The following is a 12871-nucleotide window of genomic DNA, read 5'->3' on the forward strand; positions in this document are numbered from 1 at the left end:
GCCCCAAAAGTTATTTGCGAAAATTAGTCAATGCTGAGCCCCACTCAAAAGCCCCTAGCTCCTCGTGCCCATTGCCTTTATTATTATGGCTTTTTGGCATTTGGTCACGCCCCCCCAGAGGGGCTGTACCACATACGATGGCAATAGACACACAAAATACACCCGCAACCGATGTTGTTTTGATGACATCATCGCACCTCGAATCTGAGTTTGATTCAAAGCCCAAAAAATTCGTTATGTTCTTTGGGGTTCTGCGCATGCGCCACCGGCTACCGAATTCGAATCGGTTTTCTCCCAGCTTTCGCATTCTGTTTGTGGGTTTTTTTGTGGATTATGCAAATGCTGGGATTCAATTATTTGGGGCGCCGCTTCAGCGGTTTTAACTGATTTTTAGGTGAGACTTTGGCAATGAAAACCGTTTTCAATTGACGTTTTTCAACGGTTTGGCGCTTTTCTCCAGGCTGGGAAAATTGAGCTCAACATTGAGCTAGATTAGAAGCCAAAAATTAAATAGCCAAGCGATGACATCACGTTTTAATGAATAGAAATCTCTGGGGACAAAGAAGCAGATGAAGATGACAACGGGTGGGATTTGTAGATTTCATAGATATGGCACAAATTCCTCGAACAAATTTCTCCTAAATTCATCTTTTGAGCACAATAAAAATCAATTAAATAAGAAATTTGCAGGGCGGTTCCTAATTCACAATAAATTTTAATCGATCGGAGATGCGAATCAACGAAAGATCCATTAATTTTGCGACCAAGGAGAAACTAGGCACGCGTCTTCATTTAATTGTGGTGTAATTAAGATTCGATATGGCGGATATAGGCCCATTAAACCAGATGGTTTCTGTAACAGTGGAGATCGGTTAACGAACAGGTTTCCAAGCACTCTGATTGATTTCCTTTGATTGTTGGGGAAGTGCCAGGCAATTATAGATTTCGCAGATCCAGGAGCGTTAAGTGTGACTAAATCGTTTTGATTGATTATCTAAAGCAGTATTCTAAGATTTTCAGATATAAAATAGAAACGTACAAACGGAAACAGACCATGTAACTCGATAATGACACTGAACCATCAAACTGAAGTTCGTTAATCTCTTATGGGAAAACTTGAAACTTTCACTTGAATGACACAAAGAAAATTGTCGAAAGCCAGCAGAAACTTTCAAACTATTCAAAAGTCGAAGCTAAGCTGTTCTACCAATTGTATTTCTGTTTGTTTTCGTTCCCAAAAAAGCTGGTTTCTGATTAATTAGTTTCATCTACCCACTTCCTATTCGAATAGCGCCAAAAATATGACTTAATCGCACATGATTTGCATATGGGGGAGACTCAATAAAAGCCGCCACACGTGTGAACCCAAAATTTTAAGCTCAACGAAGTTTGAGTCATCGATGAGCTATCTGGATGTGTAGTATATAAACGTAGTATATAAGCCAGCACTGATGACAAACACGTACCACTCACGACTAAGTCCAATATTTGCACAACAATCTAACACTTAGCAGGGGCTTTGACTTATTTCCGCCGCGTTTCGCAGGAAGCCTCCACAAGTATTTTCCCTTATCGTCTCAGTTTCGGTTGGGTTATTTTCCCGTAGAGTTCAGTGGGTAAAGGTCGGTGCTATCGGCAGCAACCCTCGCAACGCTTTACTTTTAATTAAAGTGTACCAAACGGCATCGGCAATCAAATGATCGCCTGACAAGAGGGAGAACAACTCAATTTCATTTTTGACAGCCGGAGACCCGAAAATGTCACAGAGACAATGGCGATAGAAACGTTTCATCTAGTCATAACTCATATCTTAAACATCGATTTCAAAGACCCTAATTGAAATTGAAATCATGTGAAGAGCCGAGAAGCCCTTGATGGAGAGTTTACCCATTGAATTTTTAATTGGCTAAGCCTGAGAAACGAGAGACAACAAATGTTTACTCAAGTGTCGGGCCATAAAAATAAAATCGTCATCGAAAAAGAAATATAAATTTGTTACTTGAAGGGAAAGGAAGGGAATATAAATTTGAAAGTTCTAGGCCTTGCGGCCCATCAGAGTTGTTTAACATCGCTGATAGTAGTACTCGTATATGATTGCTTATAATATATGGATTTTAAATGAGTATCAAACGATTTTGATGTGTTTTTTACGAGCCACGAACTCTGATATGGGTTTGTTATTTCAGACAGCCCAAAAGCGAAACTGCATTCCGACTTCAAAAAGCACGTTGCGCAAACCACAGACCGAAATCGGGCAGCAAAAAGTCAAGTTTACAATTACACGACAAAAATTCAGATTCGATGACGTTATAAGCACATTGGAGAACACTTTTTTGCGGTTTTGTGTGTGCAAACATTTCATGCATAATTTTACTCTCGAGTGGTTTTTGAAGAGCCCTCGAAAGCAGAGGTCTGCGCATAAAAATAGCTTTGGATGGCTTATTAAGAGAAGTCGAGATTTTTTTAAAGGTTCCCAAAGATTATCTTTTCCTACTTTCCTATTTTGTAGGCTAACAAAATAAGTTTGAATTTCTTTGCTTCGAAAAGAGTTTATTTAAATCACAAAGCTTATTGAGCAGAAAAATAAAGTCCGCTTATAATTTTCTTGCAAATACGATTTTACTGTAATCCCTAAAATATTTAGATAGGCAAAAAGAAATCTCTAAGCCTGTTTGCGTCGTTGTTTGTATGCAGACATGGGAGTAAAATTTAAAATAAAATCCCTGTATGGATAATAGGATTTTCTAGTAATCTCCAGATGTATCTAAATGCTACTTGCGGCCATTGTAAAAGCTCTCTCCCAACCAACATTCCCCAAACTGGTAGAATGTAGATTGCTTATCTTGACAATTTGGCTACCATATTTCATGGTAAACCCCAGACACAAATCTACTGTGCACATTCTTCTAATTAAATGCAGTGCCCTGGGGAACACTCTTTGGATGCGAATCTGCCGGGTGGCCAAGTGAAGGAATGCGAAACTCGTTTCTGCCTTGCGGCATATGCAAATTCACATTCGCAGATCGCTGATGAAGACTTTGCGCTTGTTGTTCGGCGCGTCATAATCAAAATCGCAAATATGGAATATGAAAAAATGGGAAATAAAGATCATAAGACTTCACGCTACAATGCTAAACAGTCGCAGCAGACACATATTTTTTTCGGTCGGAAACCGGTAAAAATTACAGCAAACAGAACCCCAAAAGAAGAGCAGACTTCTGGAGAATATCTTGTTTGGAAAGCTCCACGTAGCTGTTTAACTTCCCCTCATTTTTTTTTATTTCGCCGCTTTCCGTTCATAACTTGTTGATTGTCTGATGTCAGCGTTAAAGTAAATATTTTCTCATTTATGCGTGTAATTTTATTTTCAGTCGTCGCGGGAACATAACCTTTAAGCAATTTTATGTCGACTTGGTTATAAATATAGTGTTATATAAGCGATCTCAAGGTTACTCGGCCTGCTTTTTGCTGCATGCAAATGTAAAACATTCTGTAACCCACCAGTCACGACTGTAAAACCGCTTGATCATTGACTCCGAGAGCTGATCTGCGTTCCCAGCTAATTAATATGACAAGACACAGTCACTATTCTCGGAATTTTTTAGTTAAAGTAAGGCGTCGATGGTTGGATAGACATTTGTCTTTCTGATAGAAAACTCTTGTAAAATTCGATTGAGCCAGCATAAGACATTTACTCCCAGCTTGTTTTCTCATATAGTTATTGAATCAGTGACATTAGCTTTTCAACTTGGTTCCTTACATCACAGTTTTACTGTTTCCCAAGCTAGCCTGTAAATGATCAGAAAAAACTATTCTCTTTTCACACAGACTTAAAGGTCTGACTCATTCCGGGCTCTGACATCATGGAGCTGTTTCCATCGATTCCTGCATATAACCGAAGTGCATTTAATCAGTTTTTATCGCAGCTCGACAGTTGATAACTACCGTGGGACACTATCTGCACCTTATACAGATAGCTTCTATCTGCAAATTCCACCTTGTGTGCCATAAACTTTGTAAATCGCCAAAGAAAGTCATAAATTGCATGGACAAATTATATTTAGACAAGTCACCTCTTTCCGTTTGCCTTTGAGGCCCCATTAGAAGTGGGCATTTCAGTTAGCCACTTCAGTAATTTACTCAAGGCATTTCATTTGTGTCATCATCATCATGCGGAATCTCAACTTCAAAATGGCTAAACTGGCTGGCTTTAACTGATCGCTTAGCCGCTTAGCAAATCCATGTGAAAGAACTGGAACGCATAACGCTCATAACATAAATAACAGCACAACTCACGCACTCACGAAAATCCGAGGAGAAAGAACCATTTATAAAGTACGCCAAGGAATGCCGAAGTGAAAGAAGAACAGCCGGGCCAAGCCAAGCCAAGCCAAGTCAAAGCCAAAACCCAAAGCCCCTAGCAAGGTAAGACGCGAGTGCCGCCTCGAACCGGGCTCAAAAGCCCAGAAGAGGAGGGCTCAGGACGTACAGTGCAAGAAATGGGGAAACAATTTATAATCTATGCCATTTATATGTCTAAGAACACATAACTATGATCAAGTTATGCGATTTGTTTAAGTATAACATTAATGAAGCTATTTGCTCTCGTGTTACTATGAGATAGAATCTTTCATTTAATAACTTTCATCTTTAATAGCTTTATATGTTTTTTAAATATCGTTTTATTTATATTTTTTTATATGCTACATTATATCACATTTACCACCATATTTTGGCTAGTGTAATACCGCTTGGTCTTCTGACAGCCGTCAAGCCTTCACAGCTGTGCTTTTGGGCCGCTTAAATATTTGGCATTTCTGCTTCGGCTCTGTTACGCTTTTTGATTCCGATCGATTGTACGCAGCCAGGTATGCAAACCAGAGTAACGATGTTTTCGGTGGAACGACAAGGGACAGGGGACAGGGGAACCCAACCCCAGAAACAATTTACGAGTAGCACACATGCGCATTGTTCTTCGGGAACCCAGCTGCATGGGCACTAAAATGCGAAATCAATGCCCCACACCGAGTGTATGGTAATGTGGGGAGTACTCGGGGAATGACCATCAACCATCAGCCATCGGCCAGCAGTCATCAACACCTTCTTCTGGGCTTCAAGACCTGGCCGAAAACATCGACAACCGTTGCACCACAAACACAAAAAGCCAACAGGCCAAGAAGCAGCGGCACTTTTATGGCTTCATCTCTTGGTTCGTTGGTAACGAAGCGATGACATCCCTTAAGAATTTTCCCAAACACATTGGTTCTTAACCTTATATACCCTACACTTACGAGGTGCTCATACCAAAAAAAAAGAAACAAAAAAACGTAATGAAACCCAGACAAAGGAGAAGAAATAATTACAGCACAGAGTACAAAATTCTACCGCTTCCAGTCAGCGGAAACAAAGTGCGCAAAATGTAATTAATTGCCACAGGCCCTCGGCCCAAGAGGCAAACTCATATGCAGCCACAGTGCGGTTCGCAACTGTAAAACTATCTGGGGATCTTCTGTTGCTGATGAGATCACAGAAAAAAGAATATAGGATGAAGTCATGAAGTTGTAAGCAGAAGTCACAATAGCTTTAACTTCTAAAGGTCTAAAGCATGCTGGGGAAGCACCTTTGGCAAGTATTTGATATTATACAAAGCGTAAAAGATTATTAGTGAATTATACAAGCGATATGAAACGCATCTTTATATTCACTTGAAGCACTGTCTCCACAAACATAAAAAGATCTAAAGACTCCAAGGGTCTTTGCAGCTCTCACGCAGCTCCTTTGATGAATGAAACTTTTGTTTGTTTGACTTTGACTTGGCTGTTTGTTGATCTTTTTCGCAACTAATAAGCTAAATATTTTGATTGGGCTCGTGGTCGTAAAAACAAGGAGAATTCAATGCAAAGAGAATCGCGAATCTCACTCGCTGGCAGATACATGATTAAAATGGCATTGTCTTTCCGTTTTCGGGGGGAAGGAAGTTACTCTGATTTCGGACTCTCTCGGATGATTGGCAAATTGCTCAAATTTAAGACCCCAGTCAAGGCTATATTTAATGTGTCTTTCTTATTTTGTTTTCTGCTGATAAGATTTCTATTCCTACGCTACTGGTGGTGCCAAGCAAAAAGCGAAAAACTACACTATTGGCTAACCGGAATTTCGACCACTTCCGCTGGATAAGTCGAGTTCCATTGACTTCGAGCACCGAAAGCGAAGCCACTCTCCGCGCCAAACACTTGACTCGATTAGCCAAATTCCAAAGACACGCCAAAAAAAGTCCAATAAAGCAGAAATAAAGTTAGACAGCTTCATAATAAATAAGCTTAAATGCGAACAACCTGCTGGCTGGCAATTGTTTATGGCCCAGGTCCGAAAACTCGAAAGCCAGGCCAAAACAAAGACCAAATCTATGGGGTCTTTTTTGCTGGCAGTGGAGTGAAAGAGAGCCACCTCTTTGGCCGCGAAATTTCACCTGGCAGAAAGGAAGGCAAGAGCAGGTTTCAAGGTTGCCAGCGTTCCCCTCCTGTCGCCTCCACGAACCGAGTTAATGGCATCCAGGTGGGAGCAATTCGTTTTGGCATCAGCATCAAACACAATGGAACCCAACAATCATAACTTTGCGAATAAATGATTTGAAGTTTTTAGGTAAATGTAGCGAAAAGAAACCTTGCTGATTTGCCAATTTAATTGATATTTATCTGAAGCGAAAGAGCTCTAAAAAGCTGCCACCTTGAAATCGAATTCTTAAAATACCAAAGCATGCATTTCAAAATGTCAGTAAGTTCACAACAGAAATGTATAGTTGACTATATCCTGACTACTACCATCCATCTAATCATAAAATCGGTACTACGAGTACAATATAGTTTAAATAATTTACTAAAAAAAACTACAATGCATTTTTACACATATGAGGCCAGAATTAACGATCTTGCACTTTGAACTTTAGCCGGGAACCGATCTCAGTAATCGCCTAGCCACATAGTAACGACTAAAATTCCGCCAAGCCTCGACGTTCCCAAGAAAATAAATAATTTCCCTCTGAAGCGTTTTGTGTGGGCACATTTCCTGCGTTATTTATTGTTGTGCGAGGGACCCTGGTGATAAGCAATTTTTTTTTGGCCAACTCAGTCGACTGACTGAGTCTTCGACTTACAAGACCGAAATGAGAAAAAGAAAGCAAGTCGCGAGTGCGAGTACAAAATACAAAATATAAAACACAAGACAAGAAGAAAACCAGTTCCTGAGCAAGTTTACTTTTAGTTGTTGTTACTGGCTTATAGCCTTGAATGTGCATTTCACGTTGTTGCTGGTTTTCGGTTTTCAGTTTTTGGTTTTTGGCGCGCGCTCAGGAAAACATAAAAAACTGGTTGATGTCGGAGTTGGCCAAGTTTTCCCAAACCTCCAAAACTAAGAAAACCGCACCATTGATAGACAAGTGAAATGAGCAGCCAAAGAGAGCGAGAAATTCTCTAGTCTGTAGCGGTTCATTTTTGCACACGACTTACGGTTATTTTCTAATTGCTTCCCAAGTAATTTGCATAAACAGAAAAAAGACGAAGATTTCAAAATAAACCTAATAGTTACTTCTGAGAAATAAACTAAAAGTCTTACAGATACCTATCACTAGTTACTAGTGGATTTAGTTCTTATGGCAGAGTACAATACTTTGAGCTTCGTAATTTATGTCGTATTATTCACAGTGTATGATATCACCAATATTTTAAGCAATTAGTCAGTTCTTAAGAACTGAGCAGATTCATAGGGATTCCGGGTACTTGCCCTTTAGAAAATCATTTTGAATCATACATCATAGTAACAACATTCACACCGATCGTGCCAGATAGGATCTGTTGCCAAAGAGGCTCCCCTTTCCTTATCAATTTGGCAATTGACATTAGTTATTTTTAATGTTTTCCGAATAGATTACTTACAATCGATGATGTTGGACTTGCACCCAGAGATAAGCGCAAATAGGTTAAATAATATTGAATGCATGTGAGTGACATTGTCAACTGAAACGAATCGGAGAAGGCAGTGCTCCTGAATCGAGAAACGAGTTCAGCAAGTCAATTGCCATTAACTCCGGCGGCCTTTCATTTAATTTAGGGGTAATTACAATTACAACTCCCCCAATCACTTGCACTTGAGCAATTGTTTTATCTCTATGATTCAGTCCCTTTGATTTTATAACCACTCGAAACTGACCGCAGTCAAAAACTACAGATGGTATTGCCTAATGCATGACAGAAATATTTTATGTTTCGAATACTTCAAGCATTTGATCGTATAGTTGGATACAAATACAAATATTTCAAAATGCAACAATACAATTTACAGCTAAAACGCAGTTTCCTTTTACCAGTTTTGACTGTACCCGCCTCATAAATGCTGACATGGCGATAAGACCCATTTCGTAAAATCACAAAAGTTCGTTCTAAATTCGCTTTATGGCCTTTGATTGATGGGTAGGCGGTGTTGGTCCGAAATAAAGCGGGGATTGATTGACTCTTTGGCTGATTTTGAATGGGATTATGCATACTTCACACTGCTCGAAAAGGGGAAAGGAGTCACTTGAAAGGGAATCGATCGAAACGAAAAGTACAGCGCGCAAATTGCGCAAAATGCCAAAGAATGCCGCATTAAAAACTCCAATAAGATTATGGCTGCACCAGCGAGAACAACACCGCCCAGCTGCAGTGCAGACATCTAATTGGAAAAAACAACAACAAAGAGCAAAGATATAAACAAGTCCATGTGCAGTTATTTGTTTGTGTTGGTGTCTTTTTTCGAGGGGAATGTAAAAAGAATTGAAAAATGGACCAACTGGGTCTCCAATAGGAATTCTACTTGTATCTCTGGCAGTTTGGCAGCCACTGGACGACTGCTGCCTATTGCTGGTGTTGCACTTTTCCTGCAGAGATCGGCGTCTGTTTACAAACAGCAACACTCGGGGTGCTAATTATAGGATCCTCAGTTGCGCATTTTATTTTCTTTATACATTACTTTGGTTCCAAATATATTCAATGATTCCAACAATCGTTATAGCATATTACCAATAATACTAACTCCACTTTAATAATTAAACTCTTTGTTGTAATGCAAGTTGCCTTCGTAATGAGGTTAAACGCTGTCGTATTATTATAACACCACTTAATTTACATCCCATTTAACCAATTAAATCATTACAAAACCAATACCATCTAACAGACCACATTTAATGGGGCTAATAGTGTGCCTATCGAGTTGGCCGCAACTGTATGCAAATGGGCTGCTGCATTGGGGGCGTTGGCTTTTCCCCCCTTCTGTGATACCCTCCCCATCCCCTTCCCCCACCCGCGACGCGATGCCTTGGCCTTGTTGATAGTCGTTGGCCTCTTGGCTGACCCGTTGAGTATAATTGAATTTAAGCGGCAATTGTCTTGCGAATGCATTTATTGCCATTGCACTTTGCAAATCACGCTGCCGAGCCAGTGGCTCTCAAACGTTCACGCCTAACGGTGCTGCAGCATGGCTAATGAGCGAGCGAGAAGGCAACAAGTCAGAGCGAGACCACCTCTGAATGGGAGGAATGCGGTTTAAAAATAAACCAAGCCCAAAGCGAGACGGCCCAAGCGGGAGAGGGGCAGTGAGCAGGCGGGGGGGCCAAAACGTGCTTCGTCTTAGACCCTATTTAGCCCAGTTTACGACTGGCCAAGCCAGCACAGCCCAGAAAGAAAGAGAGCCTGCTTGAGCGACACCTGTGCCCAGCGCGAGCGGTTGGGTGGAAAAGGGGGGAGGGAATCCCCGTACCCCATACCCCACACCCTCGTTATGCTAATTCACAGCAGAACTACAGGCAAGCCTCTACAACTAGGACACTTTCGGAAGTCTCTTCTGAAGTCAAGGACAAGGGTTTGGCAACATTTAAAGTTTTGCTTATAGAAGTTACTAGGTTTTATAACATAAGATAGTTATAGATTGCAAGTGCTCAGTAATTCCCACGTTCTAAATGAGGTCCTCCCAGCCAGGCTAGACTGTATGTCTTTATATGACAGCCAGGCAGTTTTTACGACCAGCTCGCACGCAACTTGACCACAGTGGCTTGGATGGTGGATTGCTGGTAGCAGTTGGAAGATCGGGCGGGATCGGGAATGCCCTTTACCGTTTACAGTTTGGGAGCCGCAGCGTTGTTATGCAACACCTTGCGTCGGGTTTATTGGCTTATAAAGTGGAGCATCGGACCGTAAAACATCCCATATTGTTTTTAACGATCTTCTCTTTGCCATTCCGGTTTTAGTACTGTGCTTACCTTTGACAGCCTCGTAGTATCCCAAATCCAGCGTGAATGATTTACGTTAGTATCCTGGCGCACAAGAAGTTATATTTATTCGCCAGATTTCTGGATTTCTGGATTCCTCCTGATTTTAGGCTTCTTCTTCGCGTTCTCGTTCTCGTTCTGAGCCGCTGCAATTAACATAAATTCCCGTATTTATTTGTTTTTCGCCGACTGTTTTCACTACGATCTTTCTCCTCCTTTCGCCACTCTTCCCACTTTTCTTATTCACGCACACACACACGCACACAGTGAAAAATCGAAAGATGCAGACGAAGATGGTTATAAAAAAAACCAGAGAACGCGAACAGCAGGAGGAGACGGAATGAAGGAGGATGGGGAGCAGAAATGGGAGAAAAACCGGAAAGTTGTTTTTGTTGTTCGACCATAAGCGGCGTTCTTTGGTTTTTGGTTACAAAAACAAGCCGAAAAAGTGTTAAAACCAAAGAAATCTTAACGTTTTTCAGCGCTTTTTGGGGATTCTCTTTTTTTTTAATTTATGCCAAAGAATTTTTGTCACTTGTTGCTGCTTTTCGACCTTAATAACAAATTCCAATGCACACCAGTTGCTTTCACACGCAAAAACCAGATTAGTGGGTTTTTTCTATTGTTTTTTTTTTTCGTTTTCTTTTCTATTTTGGGGCAGTAATTAGAAATAGCCGCGTTTTAAACACACCGGTGCAACAGCAACAACTATGGAATTTTCTAATTAGCACAAAAACTACAACGAAAAGAACAACAGAAGCAGTGTGAGCCGCTTAAGAGAGCGAGAGCGCAAATGAAAGAGAGAATTGAAACGCTGATTACGTTTTACTTATTGGCCCGCTTGTTGTTTCTTTACTTTTTTTTTTGCACGGCTTTATTTATTTTTGAGTTAGCGGTTTTGGGATCCAACTTTTTAGTCCGCGCGCACGTCTTGTCAAATCGCCGATCAGAGAAAAACTGGCTATTCAAAATAGCCGATCCGGTTCTCAGTTGAATTCGAACTTTGAATTCAAGGTATTTCGGGCTTGCGTCCACATGGTCTTACTTTCACGTCATCGTAAAGTTATCGATGTTTATATCGAATTTGGCGCCTTCCGTTGGAATTTGAACTGCAAATCGTTTCAGTGGAAAAGAAATCTGTTGGCGAATATCTTGTTCGTGTTTATTAAATCCATTAAACCATTTACTATTTGCCTTCCCTTGAACCATTCATGCGATCTAAATTGACACAAGTATTCAACTCTTTATTGTGGATTCTGTTTTTATTGTGTAATTGATTCAGACTAAATTTAGTCTCAATAAATAAATGAAATAATAATACAATAAAAATCGAACGACGCTGGCAGCGATATCGACTAGTTTAGCCCTATAAAAGCTCATCGAAAGGCACTTGAAAACAAAATTCATTCGAATTTCAATTGATTATTACATCAAAGACAACGAGCTTCCCTTAAAAGTACTCAAAAATGATGCAGATAAAGTTCCTGTTCACCTTCTTCGCTCTGCTGATGCTGGTCGTCCTGGGAGCCAAGGAAGCCGATGCCGACTGCCTTTCCGGCAGATTCAGCGGTCCGTGTGCCGTCTGGGACAATGAGGCCTGCAGGAGGATTTGCCGGGAGGAGGGAGGAGGACGCGTCAGTGGACACTGCAGTTCCAGGCTGCAATGCTGGTGCGAAGGATGCTGAATGCAAGATCCGATATTATTTCCCCGAAACTGGACAGCTTCTATGAGCTCTTCTCTGCATGAATACGTACGAGTATCAATCACATAATCCAATTGCCTTAATATTCACAGCTGTCTAAAATAAAATCAAGTCAAGATCCAATACTTATTGTTCCGCTCAATGTATTGTTATATTCGGCTCGTGTTGGCATTGTAAAGTCAGCGCTAAAGTCTGGGTGAATATTTTTATCTCCCCAAGATAAATTTCACCACAGCGTCGTAAAACTTTCAGATCGAAGGGTATATAAGCTTTTAATCAGAGTTGAGAGCTATCAATTTCTTTGGGGTTTCAATTCGTCAATTGCTAAAAGTCACCAGAACTGCTACCGAAATGATGCAAATCAAGTTTCTATTTGCACTGTCTGCTGTCTTGATGCTGGTTGTCCTGGGAGCGGATGAAGCCAATGCCGACTGCCTTTCCGGAAAATTTAGGGGTTCCTGTTACGTGTGGCACAAGAAGAAGTGTAGAGAGATTTGCCAGAGCGAAGGACGAACCGGTGGTCACTGCAGCCCCAGTCTTAAGTGTTGGTGCGAAGGATGCTGAAAAAGATTCAACTCAATTCAATTCAGTTGGAGTTTGCCAATGTGCACATGTGTAAAAAATAGACAACCTTTCCTGACCTATTTTTATATATATTGTTTTCATCATTGGGAACTGGATTAATACCGGAAAAACCCCAAGTTTTATTTACCCTACGGTAATCGATCAACTCTGTTGTTTTGGGTCATTTATATCTAAAAATATGTATTTTAGCATTACAGCGATGCATCTACTTATGTGCCACACTTAGCTTCCCTTCATTGAAATAATCTCATTGTGCAAGGTTGCATACAGATTTTGCACAAATAAA

At 40.7% G+C, this 12871-nt stretch overlaps 3 protein-coding genes across 4 annotated transcripts in view; 2 read left to right on the forward strand and 1 right to left on the reverse strand.

Annotated features, from left to right (window-relative positions):
• Window positions 1-11249, reverse strand: part of LOC122617948 (spectrin beta chain, non-erythrocytic 5) — a 31447-nt gene extending 20198 nt beyond the window's left edge. Inside the window, exons 1-2 of one of the 2 annotated variants that reach the window (XM_043794014.1) lie at window positions 11120-11249; window positions 10289-10443 (exon numbers count right to left, since the gene is read on the reverse strand). The gene's annotated coding sequence lies outside the window, so the exon portion shown is untranslated. The remainder of the gene's footprint in view (window positions 1-10288; window positions 10444-11119) is intronic. The other variant, XM_043794015.1, reaches the window with a different exon arrangement.
• A 388-nt stretch (window positions 11250-11637) lies between these two features.
• On the forward strand, window positions 11638-11988 carry LOC122618645 (drosomycin). Its single transcript, XM_043795227.1, has one exon. The coding sequence runs from the start codon at window positions 11764-11766 to the stop codon at window positions 11980-11982; it is 219 nt and encodes a 72-aa protein (XP_043651162.1). The 5' UTR covers window positions 11638-11763; the 3' UTR covers window positions 11983-11988.
• An 84-nt stretch (window positions 11989-12072) lies between these two features.
• On the forward strand, window positions 12073-12564 carry LOC122618647 (drosomycin-like). Its single transcript, XM_043795228.1, has one exon. The coding sequence runs from the start codon at window positions 12352-12354 to the stop codon at window positions 12562-12564; it is 213 nt and encodes a 70-aa protein (XP_043651163.1). The 5' UTR covers window positions 12073-12351.
• Window positions 12565-12871: the final 307 nt, after the last annotated feature.

This window comes from Drosophila teissieri, chromosome 3L, assembly GCF_016746235.2.
Source record: "Drosophila teissieri strain GT53w chromosome 3L, Prin_Dtei_1.1, whole genome shotgun sequence".
In the NCBI taxonomy this organism is placed as follows: Eukaryota; Metazoa; Arthropoda; class Insecta; order Diptera; family Drosophilidae; genus Drosophila; species Drosophila teissieri.